General features: G+C 37.2%; 2 protein-coding genes across 2 annotated transcripts; both read right to left on the bottom strand.

The window, feature by feature from the left end:
• Nucleotides 1-749: 749 nt before the first annotated feature.
• LOC137390961 (uncharacterized) lies at nucleotides 750-5426 on the bottom strand. Its single transcript, XM_068077275.1, has 4 exons — nucleotides 5355-5426; nucleotides 4063-4196; nucleotides 3137-3256; nucleotides 750-1101 (listed from the first exon to the last, which is right to left on the bottom strand). The coding sequence occupies exons 1-4, from the start codon at nucleotides 5424-5426 to the stop codon at nucleotides 750-752; spliced, it is 678 nt and encodes a 225-aa protein (XP_067933376.1).
• Nucleotides 5427-7741: 2315 nt separating this feature from the next.
• LOC137391246 (S-adenosylmethionine sensor upstream of mTORC1-like) lies at nucleotides 7742-18300 on the bottom strand. Its single transcript, XM_068077660.1, has 7 exons — nucleotides 18209-18300; nucleotides 17877-17993; nucleotides 13877-14114; nucleotides 12736-12847; nucleotides 10129-10257; nucleotides 9753-9911; nucleotides 7742-8543 (listed from the first exon to the last, which is right to left on the bottom strand). Exons 1-7 carry the CDS (start codon nucleotides 18273-18275, stop codon nucleotides 8247-8249), a joined length of 1119 nt encoding a protein of 372 aa, XP_067933761.1. The 5' UTR covers nucleotides 18276-18300; the 3' UTR covers nucleotides 7742-8246.
• Nucleotides 18301-19159: the final 859 nt, after the last annotated feature.

The raw sequence follows: 19159 nt of genomic DNA, 5'->3' as shown, positions 1-19159 counted from the left end.
CAGCTTGGTAGAGCATTGATGAAAGGATAATAAACAGTAGTATATAACATATATTTATAACTTTGAGTGCAACTCATTGCTGTCATTGCTAATGCACAAGTTATATAACAACAGTCAATAAACTTCTTCAACGATAGCCGTGCCTGTCCATATAGTCCGATAGCACGGGCCACCAGTTTGTTAGTCTGGTTACCCGTAGTACCTCAAACTTTCCGGAACCTTCTATATGGTAATTAATTTGTACTCTGATCAAATACTGTAAAGAGAGTGAAGGTGCTTCAGCATAGGTTGTAGCAGACTATCTTTGTAATAAACTAGTTCAGTGTATCTTTTCATTCTCATACTACACTTTTAGCTACAACATCCGCCGACATTTGCTTAGTATCGAAATTAATCAGCAATGTAAGGGAATTTGACAGAGTCTTGAAACAACCATACTTGAGGCATCGCAACTCCTCAAACACCTAATCGCTTGACGGCCTGTGCAGATATTGGCCAGAGGCGTTACGATGAGTACTAGTTTTTAAACGATTGGTTTGGCCTTCTTGCAGCTGATAGCTCCATATCCCCTCGCTCCTGCTACAAGACAATGGTCTTTATGGAGCAGAGAAGAATGGACGATTCCCACGAAGAGTACATCAGCAGTGCCTTAAGATTAGTGTCATTTGTGTCTGTCTAGGGGCAAATACAAAATAATTCTTTCACGTTTGTATTTCAGCCATGACAGGTCTGACAGACTAGCGATAATCCTACTCGATACTAAGAATGACATCATTCAAGAACTCTTTATGGGCGTTGTGTACAGTGTCCCAATGTGGCTGGTTCATAACTTCGAGAACCCAGGCTTTAACTTTGGGCCAGATGCTAAAGTTGAAACCTCCCCATTGTGACTGCAACAGAGTCGTAACCATAAAACTATCCGCGACAGTTAGCTGAGGGCCGCAGACGAACTGTGTCCTGGCCAAATACACGTTTTCAATTTTACTAAGCAGAGCAGTGAGACGCTGTATCCCACACTCTACTAGACATTCATTGGCAGCATCTGTATCCAGCCTATACTTCGTGAGGAATTGGGGATAAGCAAACATGTAACCAGCGACTCTGCAAATAGAACAATAGCTAGTTAGTTAATGCTTTACTTGTTATCAATAAAAACTAACGGATTTGAACTATAAGCCATGCTGGATGTAATCCCTTCCTGCTTAGGAGTTCACTAAAAATGGCAACTGCCTGAGTAGTTCAACTCTATCAGTATGATACAAAATCTGTCGTCTGCTGTAGCAAATGATGTCAAGTATTAGCATGATACACTTCAATAACTTGATTTGCAAAAGTGTGTCAGTCAGAAATATAGAGGAACAAAATTATTAAAGAAAAACGTAGCATGCAAAACAAATTAAAAAAAATTATTATAAAAATTGATTACAGCTGTTTAGCTGCAATTTGCCGCAAATTATTAAAGTTTTGACAGCTTTTAAACTTAACAATCATACTACTAACAACTTAGTAATCATACCACTAACAACTTAGTAATCATACTACTAACAACTTAGTAATCATACCACTAACAACTTAGTAATCATACCACTAACAACTTAGTAATCATACCACTAACAACTTAGTAATCATACCACTAACAACTTAGTAATCATACTACTAACAACTTAGTAATCATACTACTAACAACTTAGTAATCATACCACTAACAACTTAGTAATCATACCACTAACAACTTAGTAATCATACTACTAACAACTTAGTAATCATACTACTAACAACTTAGTAATCATACCACTAACAACTTAGTAATCATACTACTAACAACTTAGTAATCATACTACTAACAACTTAGTAATCATACTACTAACAACTTAGTAATCATACCACTAACAACTTAGTAATCATACTACTAACAACTTAGTAATCATACTACTAACAACTTAGTAATCATACTACTAACAACTTAGTAATCATACTACTAACAACTTAGTAATCATACTACTAACAACTTAGTAATCATACTACTAACAACTTAGTAATCATACCACTAACAACTTAGTAATCATACCACTAACAATCTAGTAATCATACTACTAACAACTTAGTAATCATACTACTAACAACTTAGTAATCATACTACTAACAACTTAGTAATCATACCACTAACAACTTAGTAATCATACTACTAACAACTTAGTAATCATACTACTAACAACTTAGTAATCATACCACTAACAACTTAGTAATCATACTACTAACAACTTAGTAATCATACTACTAACAACTTAGTAATCATACTACTAACAACTTAGTAATCATACTACTAACAACTTAGTAATCATACTACTAACAACTTAGTAATCATACCACTAACAACTTAGTAATCATACTACTAACAACTTAGTAATCATACCACTAACAACTTAGTAATCATACTACTAACAACTTAGTAATCATACTACTAACAACTTAGTAATCATACCACTAACAACTTAGTAATCATACTACTAACAACTTAGTAATCATACTACTAACAACTTAGTAATCATACCACTAACAACTTAGTAATCATACTACTAACAACTTAGTAATCATTCCACTAACAACTTAGTAATCATACCACTAACAACTTAGTAATCATACCACTAACAACTTAGTAATCATACCAATAAAAATTGAAGCCCAAATGCAGAATTAACAGCAAAAGGTCTGTCAACAGTTAATATGGCAAAAAGGATAAAACATCTAACAAGAATATAACAATCTTGTATACACTATAACAAGAGATGGAAAACAATGGAGAAAACATTGCCAAAAGCAGACATTGTTTTGATCGCATCAAAGAAATTACAACATTTGCCTTTCTAAAATAAAAATGTGATTAAATATTGGATAAAAACTTTCATTCCGTCTGCTTGTCAAGGTAAGATTCACATGAGCTGTTGAGGAGCTCAAGTAAACTAAAGGTGATCATAGAGCTTTGATGTCAAGAAATAGCCGAGTAGTTACATTTGCAGTGTTAGCAAGGCTGGGAAGAGCTGTTGAGTAGGTCTACCTGCACAGCGTGTCAATAAGGAATGGTACAGTTGCAAGCACAGTGTTAGCGAGGCTGGGCAGAGCTGTTGAGTAAACCCACCTGTGCAGCTCTGAGTTTGTCCAGCTAATGATAGAAGAGCATGTCGCTTGTGTTGTGGCCGACTTGCCCATGTTTGCGTAGCCCGTATATTGCTTGCCGAGATATTCCAAGATAGCTGGTCTACCAAATAGCAGGTGAATTAAAAGACGTGATGCACAATTGGGTAAAATAGAGTACTTTCATTTAAAGGCAAAGTTGAATCATATCACAATGACAGGATGTCAGAAATAAGTATTCTAGCTAAGATTTTAGTTCATATGAAATAGTTAATATTATATTTAGGTAATTCATTATCTATTTGAAAAAGAGCCAACACACAGCGCTTGTACCATAATAAGGAAATGCATTGTAATAAGCATTGTAATCCTAAAATGAAAGGCCAAATACTTTAAGGTCTTCGGAACTACCATTTCCGACATTACCAAACTAGACTGGGAGACAGATATAGATTTTTAGATGGAATAAGCTGATGCAGATTATGCTAAACCGTAGAAAAGGCATGTGGAACACAACCGGGTGTAATCATGAGCCAAAGGTAAAGTTTACTATGCCGCTAGATTGTCAGCCTTAAAATTAAATACTCTGAGGCATCAAACTCTAATGAAGTTCGCACCCATCCGCTGTTGATATAAATTAGGTGGTATACAAATCAACAAACAAATAATGAATTCGTACAGTTATTTTTGGCAGCAGTATGTTTGAATATAATCAAAGGCTCATGTGTATATATCAATTTGAGCCACGCGTAAACATTGGACTCAAGTTAATAATGGCTGTTATCATACTCATAGACAATTGTTATGGATCAGAAAATCTGAACATTAAACTTAAAGGAAACACTTCTAGCTTTAAGAGTCATTCAGTATATCAGTGCTCCTTTCTGGAACTATAGAAACAACAATTGTGTTGATCAAGGGATTACTTACGCTTCGAACACAACTATGTCACCGTCTGTAAGTATCGGAACATCCATCTGTCCAGCGGTTAAGGCCAGGCTACCTGCAGCCTCCTCCATCTCTTCTACATCATTGATGTCTACGAGCTTATGATCGATGTTGCTCTAAAACATGTAGCAAAGGTATAGACACGCAGTAGCCCTGCTTTGTTTGCAAATAATTACAGATGTTGTGAAAATAGTTAGCAGTTGTCACATTTTGTGGGCAGTCGTTGGTGATGTTTTGAAAGAAGGCCAAGTTAATCCATTGAAGATTAGAATGGATAGTTAATACAGAAATTAGATAGGCTATTGTCACTTTTGTGTGTCGCGTTTATTAGTTGAACAACTCTGATATTCCAGAAAATCTTTACTTTTAACATTTCAAAAACTTTTTGGCAATGGTACAGTTGGAATGATATGATTATTGTAGTCATTTTTAGGAAAAGTGTTTACTGCCAGGAATAAAGTCGGTGTTCAATTCTAATGATAAGAATACTAACGCAGAGTTCTCTCAAAAATAACAAAAGTTAGCGCATAAGCAGTAAAGCTTCTTGCAGAGCATTCGCAATAAAAGCAGGTAACACAACATTATTTTCTGAGAAGTTATTTCATAGGTGATACCACCAATAGTAGCCTGCAGTCATAATGCTGATGGCTACGTAAGCACAGCGTTGTGAGTGTCCTGGCAGGCCAAACCCATTTCAACACTTTTCAAGCCAAAAATATTTGACTACTGGAGAGGTCAGAGGCAGGCTTGAGAGCACAAGGTACTGTATTTAAAACTGAATACTGAGGCTGATTAACTCGTGAATAAGCAAAAAATAACAGAAGCAAATTATCGGATTGTCTTCCCTTGATGGATGTGATGTTAATAGCTATTCATCTACTACCTTTGCTGTTAAGAGAATAATCATGAAACCAATGTAGTTGGTTGGCCAACATCATTTGCTATCACCTGCTTCCATTTGATACAATCTGTATGAATGCTTGTGGGTCATCACCCTCATGTATAAATTAAATTCTTTTAGCATCTTCATATTTCTCTGATATAATATCTTTAGTTTGACAAGTCAATAGTTCACTTGAAAATATTTAAAAAATACTGATCATTCATTATCCTTATTAGTCAACTAAGAGTCAGCAGAGAACTTTCCAGTGCAATATTGGCAGCATTGAAATAAATAAAATCTACTTGTTACCATCTCAACTAGCTGACCTCATAGATCAGAACTATAATGAGATAAATCTAGCAATTTAGAGAACAAAAACTAGTTTTTTTACCTGCAGTAGGTATAGCCAGACTATCCGACATGTAGGTGATATTTTAACAAGATATAAAGTCACAGGAGCCATTTCCAAAAGGCTTGCATTAGGAAAATGTGTTCTCCAGTCGCTTTCAGAAGAAAGCAGGCTCTTACATCGGAGCAGCGCTTAAGCCTCTAACCGTAACCAATAGTAATACGCAGGCAATACATACAACTATACAAAGCAAATGAAATACTCTACAGGATTTGCCATACAGCTTCTGCCAACAAACATAGCTCACAATAAATCACAGGTAGCCGTACATTGATTCCTCATGCAATGTGATGCTTTGCTGCTTTGCATCAGCAGGTCATTATAAATAGCTAATGCCCATCAGACTTGACAGCCTCATGCCAATCTATGTGACACTTTGCTGTAATGTCTGCTGAGACGGATCTGACTGTATTACCTTTGCAATCCCTGACAGTCATAAATAAACCCATACTGTCTGGTTAGTAACTTAACACGACTGAAACGAATATCTAGTTGAATTTTGTGACAGATGTGAAAATTAAATTTTAAGTTTTGTAAAGGTTTCAAATCACATGCGGTGCATTAGAAAGCACAATGTTGTTATCGTTGAGCCAATATTATTTAACAACTGCTACTGTGTGTTCCTCAATTATTCCACAATAATTATAGTTACAGTAAAAGCCTCTTTAACAGTTGTATCTATAAATATAGCACCGAGCAGCGCCTCTCACCAAGTTATTACACACATAGGAGGGTAACAGTTGACTTAATCAGTTGACTTAATGATTTATTGTACGCCTATATTAGGGGCCAATCAGCTCTCTCCTTATCTTGAAGTAAGTTTTACTCTTTTCAAGGAAGTTTATAAGCTTTATACAATGTCGTCAGATGTTCAAGCGCAGGTGTTACCTTAAATTTGTGCATTATAAGTAGTTACCGTATTCTATACATATTCATACAAAATAAAAGCTCACACTGTCAGTAATATACAAGTGTAACCATGAAACCGTTTCATAAATTGTTAACATTTTTGACTAACTATGTTGTGGATGTACCAACTTCTTTAGTAAGGATATACATAATGTTCAAATTTTGCATTTTCTTAAAAACTTTACATTACATTCTTAGAAATCTTTGTCAGAAAGCATCCATAGCTTTTAGAACTCGGTAAGGATAAAAACTGTCCAAAGAGCCAAAGCCATCTTATCAATGGTTACAACCTCAACCTGTGATTCTTCTAAATATTTAGCAATATTATACTAAATTCACCAAACAACAACAAAAACTTGGCATAATGACAGACAAGCTGCAACTACTCATTAAGGTGCCTTGTCAGACGCAACAAATATGAGCAGTACAGCGAGTATTTATTATAAATAGTAATAATTATACCTAGTGCACAATAACGACTTAATTTTGATTCACAAGCTTGAAGTAATCTCATAGCAGCTGACTCAATCTAAACAAGCACATGTTCCACCTGTCAGCATAAGCTCGATTTGAATGACCTGAATGTGATGTTCAATTGCTTTCAGACCACCTGACTTCACCCACCGATCACATGCTGCTTGTTTGACCACTGTGGACAGAATTGTCTCAGAGAGCAATCACTGATTAACAATAGAGATCAGGTGACCCTCTTAATAGCGAATATTTGTTGCAGTAGATCAGCTGGCTCTCTTACAGCAAGTTGAATGCTCCATTGAATAACCACGCAATCATAATTCACTCCATGTGGTCACATCTCAGCCACATTAAAACACCCAATTATTAGATACAATGATTAAAACAAAGTCAGAGCTTACTGTTAGTAGGTGAAGAGTAAGTAACGAGTTTGTTGGCAACTGTAAGTGACATAAAACTATAGCCCTACATCCAAGCTTAAATGAAGCAAAACGCCTTTAAACAAGCAAAGTAATGGTTAGGACAATTAGTATATGCATATTCAAATCAGGTGGCAATAGAGCAACTTCCCTCATCTTGTGATATTGAGAAGTGAAAGGTTATGTCAGATAAAAATGACCAGCAAATTATCAGATTGTCTTCCCTTGATGGATGTGATGTTAATAGCTATTCATCTACTACCTTTGCTGTTAAGAGAATAATTATGGAACCAATGTAGTTGGTTGGCCAACATCATCTGCTATCACCTGCTTCCATTTGATACAATCTGTATGAATGCCTGTGAGTCATCACCCTCATGTATAAATTAAATTCTTTTAGCATCTTCATATTTCTCTGATATAATATCTTTAGTTTGACAAGTCAATAGTTCACTTGAAAATATTTAAAAAATACTGATCATTCATTATCCTTATTAGTCCACAAATAGCAGAGATCTTGCCAGTGCAATATTGGCAGCATTGAGATAAATAAAATCTACTTGTTACCATCTGAACTAGATGTACACCTATATAACATTAATGGCACACCAATGTCTTTAGGGCTATGAGCACTAACAGATGTCTAATAATCCTTATTATAATAAAAGGAGTGTCCGCCCGAAGCCTAAGAGCATTAGGAAAAAAGAAATGTTTCACACGGGAATAAAGCCCAGAGCATCTGATTCAGTAACAAGCGTACTACCACAACACTACTCAGAGCCATACCACTTTATGGCATAATTCTCCATGTAATGATTACTCATGACGATTTCTCACAGTGCACGGGACTAGCGAGCTTACTAGTAATAATAACAAAGGAAGACTAACAAATATCTACATGTATGCCAGAATGTTTCCACGATAGCCAGCTGCATGACTACTGCACGATTGCATGGATAATCAAACAGGAGCCAATTTTTTTAAAGCATATATTGCAATACTCGAGTCTAAACAGTACAAGCTCAGATGGTAAAAACAATTTACAATATGACAGAGGACAACTCTGACGATTCTATCCATCACCAATAGCAGATTTCAACAGTTTAGCAGAAGGTTCATACTCTACTGAGCTGGCAGATCCATCACTAGAGCCTGTATGTACTGGAGTGCTAAGGCTATCACGAGAGTTGGAGGTTACTACAGTATTGGAGTCTTGTGGGATATACATAAGGTGAGACAAATCAGCTATACTGGAGTAATCCTCTCTATGCAGAGTTTTTCTGAATGCCAGGCAATGAATGTGCTCTAACTTCTCGTAGCAAGACCTTTGGAATCCGATCGACTCTATGGCTAGTCTCCAGTCCCTCATCTGTTGACAGTAAGAAAGAGCTGAGGCTACATGCAACTGCAGTCAATATATACAGATAGATAAAATGGACCAAAACTGGCATAACGTCAGTGCATTTCCCAACAGCTTGCTGTTAAAGGTTGACTTGCAACAAAATGCACATTACAGTTATTTGGTATCAAAAGATTCACCATGTCTTACTCTGCTGTGTTGTAGGTGCAAAATGTGTAGAAATGTGATTACAAGCTCTCAAAAGCTAAAAAATGAACAGTTAATCGCCGCCATCACGAAACCGCGTAGATCGGAATCAGTTTATTTCTCTGATGTAGTCAATCCATTTGGTTATTGTTTTGACACGTGATGTTATCACGTGAATTGAAAGGCCAATAAAAGGCTCAATATAAAACTTCTCGTAGCACTAGTTTATGACAAACACTTCGGGTTTTACCGAAGAGCCCTTACCAAATATAGATGCTCGCTAGTTTGCAGTTTTGTTTGGTCTAATCGTCTAATCGTAATCTGATCATGTGACCCAATACTTCCTGCCAAACGGCGCGAATAATTTCTGCAGTATTTTTCTACTATCACAGGTGACCGACAGGCTCGTCATGTTTATCAGATGATGATATGCACTTCTTCGAGCTAAGGTTAAAAAATTAAACAAATTTTTACAGTAGGTTTTGAGATGTCAGTGCTCCAAGTGACAGCATTACAATGATGATGAAACAGACGCGTAAGAACAATAGACATGGTTTTATTGAATGCGTGAAGTAATTTGTGAAAATATTTCGATGAATGAGGTTGCGTGAACGTGTAAACAGAAGCCATCTTGTTCAAGTACATCCCATTTGCGTCGTTTTGGAAAGAGATTCTAATCTACGGCAGTTTCGAGATGGCGGTGATTAACTGTTTGTTTTTTTGAGCTTTTAAAAGCTTGTAATCACATTTCCACATATTTTGCACCTACAACAAAGCAGAGTAAGACATGGTGAATCTTTTGATACCAAATAACTATAATGTGAATTTTGTTGCAAGTCAACCTTTAAGATAAAACACGGTACAGCGAAAAACATAAATACTTCAACTAACAACGAGATTTGAGTAGCCTGTTTTTACAACAAAAAAGGAATATTTTTCAGACAACTCATTACGTAAATGCCTGCTTACAGTGGCTTTACCAATCAAAAAACCAAAGTTCCTGCTAGCTGACTGGCGGTAAGGAGAGCTCACCTGTTGTACCCGACGATGCTGTTTGTTGGAGTCCGGTGTGACCACGAGCAAAACACAATTTATCTGTAGAATCTTATGGGCGTTTAGGCAACAACTCCATCTTTGGTGTGCAGACGGTAGATATTCAAGGAGCAGAGAGAAGACAACCCCATGAAACCACTGTAATCATAGAAAAAAAACCAGTAAACTGATAGACCAGGCCAAATAAGAACAAACTGCAGAAAAACTGCATGAAAGTATAGGAGACATGGGTATATCTAGAATACTCTGGAAGGGTATATTAATAAATTACGGAAAAGCAATGAAAAGGAGACAGCTGCAGCAGCTGTGACGTGCTCTGTGAGTAAAGGCACACTGCTACAGCTGCAGTACTCACAGACAAGGGCAAAGATCTCACAGTGCTTCCATGGCAAGTCCACGGGTCTATCACCTCTAGCCTGCCATCATCAGACATACTTGGTGCTGGATGCACATCAACACCGAGGAAATCACACTGCATGACATCCTGGAACAATGATGGTAAGGCAATGATGGCTTGAGATTCTACTAAACCTTCATTACCCATAACACCTAATAGCACATATTGCCATGTTAAAAACACTCACCCCACCTAGTGCTGGGACGATATCAAAAATTCGTTTCGGTACGATATGATAGCGTAGTCAACCGATATATCGAAATATCGGTTATGTTATTCGGAGTTGTCCTACCTGCTAGAAAACTGCCATGAAAGAACAACTCCCTAATGAATCTATATACCGGTATAATTCTCTGAAGAATCGGATATCAAATAGGTAGAGTAGAATATCCTTCGTTTTTCGTGACGTCTTTCTATCGTTGTCCGCCATCTTTATGGAGAACTTCTATCGTTAAAAACACGAAGCTTCTGCAATTAATTATGTTTGTTATGCTTTTGTTTGCAAATTTTTTAATGTAGTATCAAAACAACATCAAAAATACTATTATTCATGTAAACATCAACGATACTTACACAGTCAGATGATACAGGCCATATTATAGTCATCAAATTATTAATAACAATTAATCTTGCCACAATCAATACTCATAGAAGACCTATTCTTCAAACCTGAACTCACGTATATAGTATCAATCAATTTATTTTTTAAAAGTTATCCTGCATTACTTATTTGGAATCATCATCTCATGTAAATTTTATTTTAATTTTCACACGAATAATCTCAAACTAAACATGAATTGTTCACTACTATCTTGCATTCAGGATACTTTCACAGGTTTCATTTTATTTGATAATATGCCTGAAAATAGAGGCTTTTTGTTATCAGCAAAATTAAACATTACTAACTAACATACTATTAATCAAGAGAATGATGATAGTTTTCTACAAAGATGGCGACTTTTTCGTGAACGAGCACGTTTGCAAACAATGCGATGACGTCAAAAAACCGATGGATCTATATTATCGTCGATATCGTCCAATATCGACGGTATCCGATATTTCGATATGGGCAGAAAGCACTCGGTACGATCGGTATCAGAAAGTGATATCGACGATATACCGAAATATCGCAATATCCCAGCACTAACCCCACCCACAGACGCACGCACACATACAGTTTTCTCTTTTTACATAAATAATATTTGTTGACATCTAACATGTCTTGTTTGACCAGCTAAGGATAACAAGTTGGTCAAAGGCTTAATTTACCAGCAGTTGTATCGCTCATGACATCTGACCTTGAAAAATTAGTCTGTCTTTCTGAGCAGGTATTATAACATGAATATTTTACACCTTCAAACAGCATTGTCTATTCTATTTTTCACTAATCAACATACCTCAATAAGAAACCTCGATAAGAAACCTCTATAAAAAACCTCGATAAGAAACCTCGATAAGAAACCTCGATAAGAAACCTCTATAAGAAACCTCGATATAGAACTTCGATAAGGAACCTTGACAAGAAACCTCTATAAGAAACCTCGATAAGAAACCTCGATAAGAAACCTCGATAAGAAACCTCTATAAGAAACCCCTATAAGAAGCCTCGATAAGATAAGTGGACACAAATAAGGCTAATTGATGAGAGCCACTAATCACCTGAAACTGGCCATGCTCATATAAAAGATAAGCTCATGAGACTTTGCTGGGACAAGCCATGAACGTCTTGCTCAATGTTATGTACAGATCACAGGTGTCCTTTAGCGGAGATATTGCCGAAGCCGAGACCGGGCCGTAGTCTACGCACACAAAATAACAACAAAGGTCCACGTAGTTATGAGCCAAAACAAAAGTATCCACCCAAATATCTCACCAATCCGATGAGCAGCACACACAAAAACTAAACCAATCGACTGAGCCACCCATCATGTCAAAATATTCCAAGTTTCAAATCATGTCTTACACAACTCACCTTATGGTTTATCAAAAGTTGTCCCAAAGTCCCTATTAATTCGAGACTGTCTAATTGCTGTTTTAGAAATGGTCGCCGCTGGCCTAACCTAACGTCCTAATTCAACATCTCAGTAACTATCGGGACTTTGCCGAGTGCTCCCGAACTTTTTGATTCCCTCTTTTAGCAATGCCCTGATAGTTACTAAAATGTTGAATCAGGACGTTAGGCTAGGCTAGCGGCGACCATTTCTAAAACAGATATTGGACAGTCTCAAATTAATAGGGACTTTGGGACAAGTTTTGACAAAACATAAGGTGAGTTGTGCAAAACATGACTTGAAACTTGGAATATTTTGACATGATGGGTGGCTCAGTCGATTGGTTTAGTTTTTGTGTGTGCTGCTCATCGGATTGGTGAGATATTTGGGTGGATACTTTTGTTTTTGCTCGTAACTACGTGGACCTTTGTTGTTATTTTGTGTGTGTAGACTACGGCCCGATCTCGGCTTCGGCAATATCCCCGCTAAAGGACACCTGTGGTACAGATTGAACAGAAAGAGAGCTCTAAGGAACTTGTTGCCAACTAACTGGCATGAAGTGAACTAGACTTACCCGGGTAGCTGGACACAAGTCTATAGAAAGGCAGTCAAACTCAGGAAATTTGTTGAAAGGATCGTAACAGCTACCTACATCCAACAATTTTATCTTGCTCTTCATCGGTTGCCTGTGGGAGAACACAACAATTACTTGGGCTTGTAGCACATCGGACAAGCGTTGAAAATTGCAAGCGTTTACTCACCCATTTACTACAACAGTACTACATGTGGCTACGTACCACAACAGTGCTACACCTGGCTATATACTACAACAGTACTACATGTGGCTATATACCACAACAGTACTGCACCTGGCTATATACTACAATAGTACTACACCTGGCCATGTACCACAACAGTGCTACACCTGGCTATATACCACAACAGTACTACACCTGGCTATATACCACAACAATACTACACCTGGCTATATACCACAACAGTACTACACCTGTCTATGTACTACAACAGTGCTACACCTGGCTATGTACCACAACAGTACTACACCTGGCTATATACTACAACAGTACTACACCTGGCTATATACCACAACAGTACTACACCTGGCTATGTAACACAACAGTACTACACCTGGCTATATACCACAACAGTACTACACCTGGCTATGTACCACAACAGTACTACACCTGGCTATATACCACAACAGTACTACACCTGGCTATGTAACACAACAGTCCTACACCTGGCTATATAACACAACAGTACTATACCTGACTATGTACCACAACAGTACTACACCTGGCTATGTACCACAACAGTACTACACCTGGCTATATAACACAACAGTACTACATCTGGCTATATACTACAACAGTACTACACCTGGCTATGTACCACAACAGTACTACACCTGGCTATATACCACAACAATACTACACCTGGCTATATACCACAACAGTACTACACCTGGCTACGTACCACAACAGTACTACACCTGGCTATGTACCACAACAGTACTACACCTGGCTATCTACCACAACAGTACTACACCTGGCTATATACCACAACAGTGCTAGACCTGGCTATGTAACACAACAGTACTACACTTGGCTATGTACCGCAACAGTACTAGAATCAGCTATAAAGGGCACTAAAAAAGTCAGGTGGAACTGTTAAAAGTGATACTCACAACTCACACTTTAGACTCCGTGTGTCTGTCAGTAAGCTGTCTGAGCACATCAGACTTATGCACCTGCAGATCCTCCAACTCCCTAAACACCTTTCCACAGCACCTCATATCAGCTGTCCCAACTGACTCTCTCTTGGCTTTGTGGTGCTCCGCAGTTCTTCTGTCCTTCTCTAGGAGCTTTTCCAAGGTGCCACCCGGTGAGAAGTAGGAGCTCAGGTAGTGTGAAACCCAGTCTATCCGAGTCACTGAAAAATAGCAAATTGTAGCACACTACCAGTTCTACAGGAATGTTTTGTCTCAATAGTTGCAAGAACCAAACTCGTAGCAATATAATCTCAGACAGTTGATTGCAGGGTTGTAATGCCTTAGAACTTCACTGTGTCATTGCAGTAACTTTGTAGTGCATTACAAAATTTTAATGCGCAGTAGACATTTACTGCTGCTGCAACTGCGCTTTTACTGTAAATTGCTCACTGTGATCTCCTGCAGATTTACTTCCATGATACATTTCCTGAAGCCCAGCAATTCATGCTTACTGCAAATGCGCATTCTGCAAAACTTATAGCTGCATATTTACTGCAACTGCACTTTAGTACGTATGAAGTTAATACTGTGAATCAAATGATACAGTTGGCTTTTCGAACATCTGTACTGCACCGTACAAAATTGTCAGACACGATGTTTAGCGAGCTCATGAACTTGCGCTCTAACCCACATACCATTTCGGATTCGGGAGTCCTGCATTATCACCATTCTGATGAAATTGGTGTCTTTGCATTCTCATTAACATATATATTAAAACCATAATAGATTCTCATTTCAACCAGTTCTTTATATTTATCACAGATCTGTGATGGCTATTCCCGCTCATGCCGAAGTTTCAGCAGCATTCACATCTTGTAATTGTATTGTGGTTGCGCCAAAGTCAACCTGCATCCAGCACTGCACGCTGTGCAGTAAGCAATACTGCTACTGCACCTATATGCTTACTGCGCATTAGAAAATACTTGTACTGCAATAGCAAAAGTATGCAATGCAATTATACTGCATGTTTGTGACATGCTCACTGCTGCTACTGCACTGCTAATGCAACTACATAGATATGCAGGCATAAATTTACTGCAACTCTAATGTACATATTTCACATCTGGGCATCAGCGCGTACTTATCAATGGGCAGTTAAGATTTTCTTGTAATGATCACAACCCTGATTGATTGCCAGCAGCATATCATTTAACTTATTAGATGTGAGGTCTGATGATGTCAAAAGACGCCACACGGTAGCAGAATCTTGTGACAGAAATGTCAGCGGAAGCTTCTGTAGGAAAAAACTGCTAAAGCAACCGGAGCGCGGAAGCTTGCACTTGAATGACTTTGGTCAAGCTCAAGTTGGTTTGGCTAGCAGCAACCTAATCTCACATTTAATTAGACTAATTATTATTATTGCGATTATAGGCAATTTTCTTTGTCCACAATCATTAAGAGTTGAATCATTAAGAGTGCAAAAAATGGACTACAGTTACCATAAAACCACAAATAAATATAATGTTAATTTTTTCAAGTTTGGCTGACCCGTGTGACCATTATTGACCCGTGTGACCATTATTGACCCGTGTGACCATTATTGACCGGTGTATCCATTATTGACCCGTGTGACCATTATTGACCCGTGTGAGCATTATTGACCCGTGTGACCATTATTGACCCGTGTGACCATTATTGACCCGTGTGACCATTATTGACCCGTGTGACCATTATTGACATGTGTGACCATTATTGACCCGTGTGACCATTATTGACCCAAGTGACCATAATTGACCTGTGTGACCATAATTGATCCGTGTGACCATTATAGACCAGTGTGACCATTATTGACCCATGTGACCATTATTGACCCGTGTGAACATAATTGACCTGTGTGACCATTATTGACCCGTGTGACCATTATTTGTGAACGGCAGTGACTTTGGCTGAGATACGTGACTTCAGAAGCTATATATGGCCATGGTGGCCATATAAAGCTGGCCATATAAGTCTACACATGGCCTTTGGTGGGCATGTGTAGACTCACAATTAATCCTTAGCAAGGCCAGTCTGGCAGATAACTAAACTACTTCATTATAGATCGCACAGGAACATAGAGCCATCTGTATGAGGGACATGAAACAAACTTTTTTAGTCAATAAGTGAAAACTTTTGTATGAAGTTCTTTAAATGCTCAGTGTGATGCTTATGTTATTTAGAAACCAGATTTATCGGTGATAGCTCTTGATGCGTTCACTTTAAACGTTAATACAGTTTACGAATTTATACCTCTTCCGTTTACTTGAAAAGTTATCACAAGAAGCAAACATGTAAGTCGTCTATCGGCACTGATGATACTTGTACATCCAGAGTGTCCTTGTCAAACACGGTTCCCCCAACTTCAGATGATACTACAAGAGAAGGCCAGACTACCAACTCACAACCACTGACGAAACAACCACTGAGGGCCTCACTAAATCTGATGTGCTGGATTATACAGAATCGGAAATAGTGGCGCAAGGCATATCATCTTTTTTTGCAACACTAATGTTAAATCCCTTGAAAATTTCTTCAAAATGACAGTATGCCAGATACGTAAATCTTTTTCAATTTATGAATAAACCTCTCAGTGAATGTGATGATATCAACATTATTTTTTTCAAGCACATACAGAAGCCTTGTGTGGGGTATAGTACTTTCAATACTGCTAGGTCTACAGTGTCGAGTATCTTTGATCTTGTTGTTTAAAACAGCGTGAGAAAAAAATCACGGATTTGTAGAATGCTCAAAAGTGTTTTTGAGTGCAGGCATTCACTCCCAAGACATATCTGCGTTTGGGATGCGATGTGCTTCTGAGACACTTAGTTTTAACACTGATAATGTCACTTTACTCTTATTATCCAGGAAGGAGGTCACCATTTCAACTCTAGCTTCTAACCAACACGCCTCTACCGCACATGATTTGAATTGTCAGGATATTATATGAGCAGGTAACCCTGTGACTTCAAAGATTTATGTTGTGATCAAACGGACACATGTTGGATTTCAACAGGGTTCTTTGGTATTTAGGGAAATTCAGTAACAAAAACCTGTGTTGATCATTAGTTGAGTCATTATTTGAGGAAGACCAAGGAGATCAGAATTGACACGAATTGTGCCTGGTTGATTATTTTATTACAATGTCCATTATCTAAACAAATTTTGTTAAACTGGATAAGGAATACTCTAGTGAATGCTGGCTTGTAAGGGTTACCGCATCATAGCCTTAGGGCCACAAGTGTGTCTAAAGCGTTTTCTAACAAAGTAAGCAATGATGAGATTCTATCTAGATTCTAAAAGCAGTAGGTTGGTCAAATACTTTTTTACAAAGTATTACATACAACCTATCAATCAATGAGGTGTCTGTTGTCACTAGTTCTGTTGTGCACTGATTGAGGTATTAGGTTAATGCATTGGAGCTTGAATAAACATGGAATTGTCATTGCCACACTAATATTGTCTCTGAAATCTCTGCACTGTAATAGGATGCAACTTTGAAACCTCTGTTTATAGCCTTCTTAATTGTCCAATGTAAAATAAATCTAAAATTAATGAGACGCAGTCAAAATTTAATGTTAATTAGTTAAACTATGTTAATGAAAACTGTTCTTGTTCTTTTTTAGATTTTCGTTTGGAAAAATATTTTCTGAGTTGTGTGCAGTGCAGCTCCTATGACAATTGCTTACCTATGTCATTACAGGCTGAATGATTGCTACTTCCCTCTTTATTCATAGCCTCCTCCATTGACATAGTAAAACAATTAAAACAAAATTTTGATTGCGTTTCATTTAATTTGAAAATTATAATCACAGCCAATGAGAGGCCGTTTTAGCTTTTCCAAAAAAATCTGATGGACATTAAAAGCGCAGCTAAACATAACTTGTTGCCAGTCTAAGGCATAGACCACTCTACAGTAAGATGCAATATTGTAAGCTCTTACCTACCTCTGTGACTGTCCTTTTCCCAACACTCTGTTGCAAGTAGCTTCATAGAGTTAGCATATTTCTCCAACGTCTCTGTATCCGCTTTGTGCGTTCTCCATAGCTCCTCTGGGTCATCACCTGACACACACACAGGCAATGATGTCAACCAAGGAGGTAAAGTGAGTTTAGAATATATGTTATTAACTCCTAAGATCGTGGCTTTATTTGCATAAACTAGACATAGCAACTGGAGACATTAATATGAATACTAATTAGTAACAAATAATATAAATTAACAAACCAATGGAAGCTTGCAAATAACCTTATAGATAAAAAAAAAACAGAAAATTCACCTCGTAAATAATTTTCTCGTAATCTTAGATGGACACCTTTGATATATCCAGATAAAGACTCCTGCATTTCTTCATACAATATACCAACTGTACCAAGCTGTAAAAAAGTTATGAAAGAAACAACATGAAATTGATATTTGGCTTCTAACGCAGAAAGCATAGAAACTCATTTATAAGTGCTAAATAGAATTTAAAAAACTGGCCGTCTACATGCCAGACTCTTTTTCAATATAATTATCTAGACACTTTTTATATTTCCAAATAAACAATTTCTTACTTAACTTTTCATCCTTTAGGATATATTGTTAATGTTTTTGTCCTAAAGCACTGATTATACTACATAATCTTCTTACCACCTCACTTGAAACCACATTTTTAGTTTTACCAAATTTTTATGGCTAACCTACTACAAGCTGATTTTATGATGACACTCTAATATTTCACAAAACGATTGTAATTTATTACAAACATAAGTTTTGAAACAAATAAGATTTCTCAGCATTAATTCATTTGGCATCAAATAAAATATGATTGCTCTTGTAAACAAGTTCGAATCATTCGAAAGTACTAAAAACTTTTTAAATAATGGGTAAAACTTATTGTGAAGTCATTGCATTTGCTTGGATATACCATAATTTTATGACTTTTGTCATTGATAAAAATTAAATAACCTCTCAGGTACACCCCATAATTGAGGCAAATATCAAAAAATAAAATATTGTTATATGATCCATAACATACTTTTAGACACTTCAGTTTATGATGTAAAGTGATTTAGTTTTGCTGCTAACTATTCAAATGTTTAGCTTTATTTGCATTGGCCTAGATATCCCACAATAAATGGAGAATAGCAGACAAGACTCAATGAGTCAAGGCAAATTTCCATTCCCACAATAGACAAGAAAACTACTAGCTTCTGTTGCATCCCCCTGTGATATGTAGAGCTTAAAT

This window comes from Watersipora subatra, chromosome 3 (genome assembly GCF_963576615.1).
Source record: "Watersipora subatra chromosome 3, tzWatSuba1.1, whole genome shotgun sequence".
Taxonomy (NCBI): Eukaryota; Metazoa; Bryozoa; class Gymnolaemata; order Cheilostomatida; family Watersiporidae; genus Watersipora; species Watersipora subatra.
This window is presented reverse-complemented; position numbering and strand designations above follow the sequence as displayed.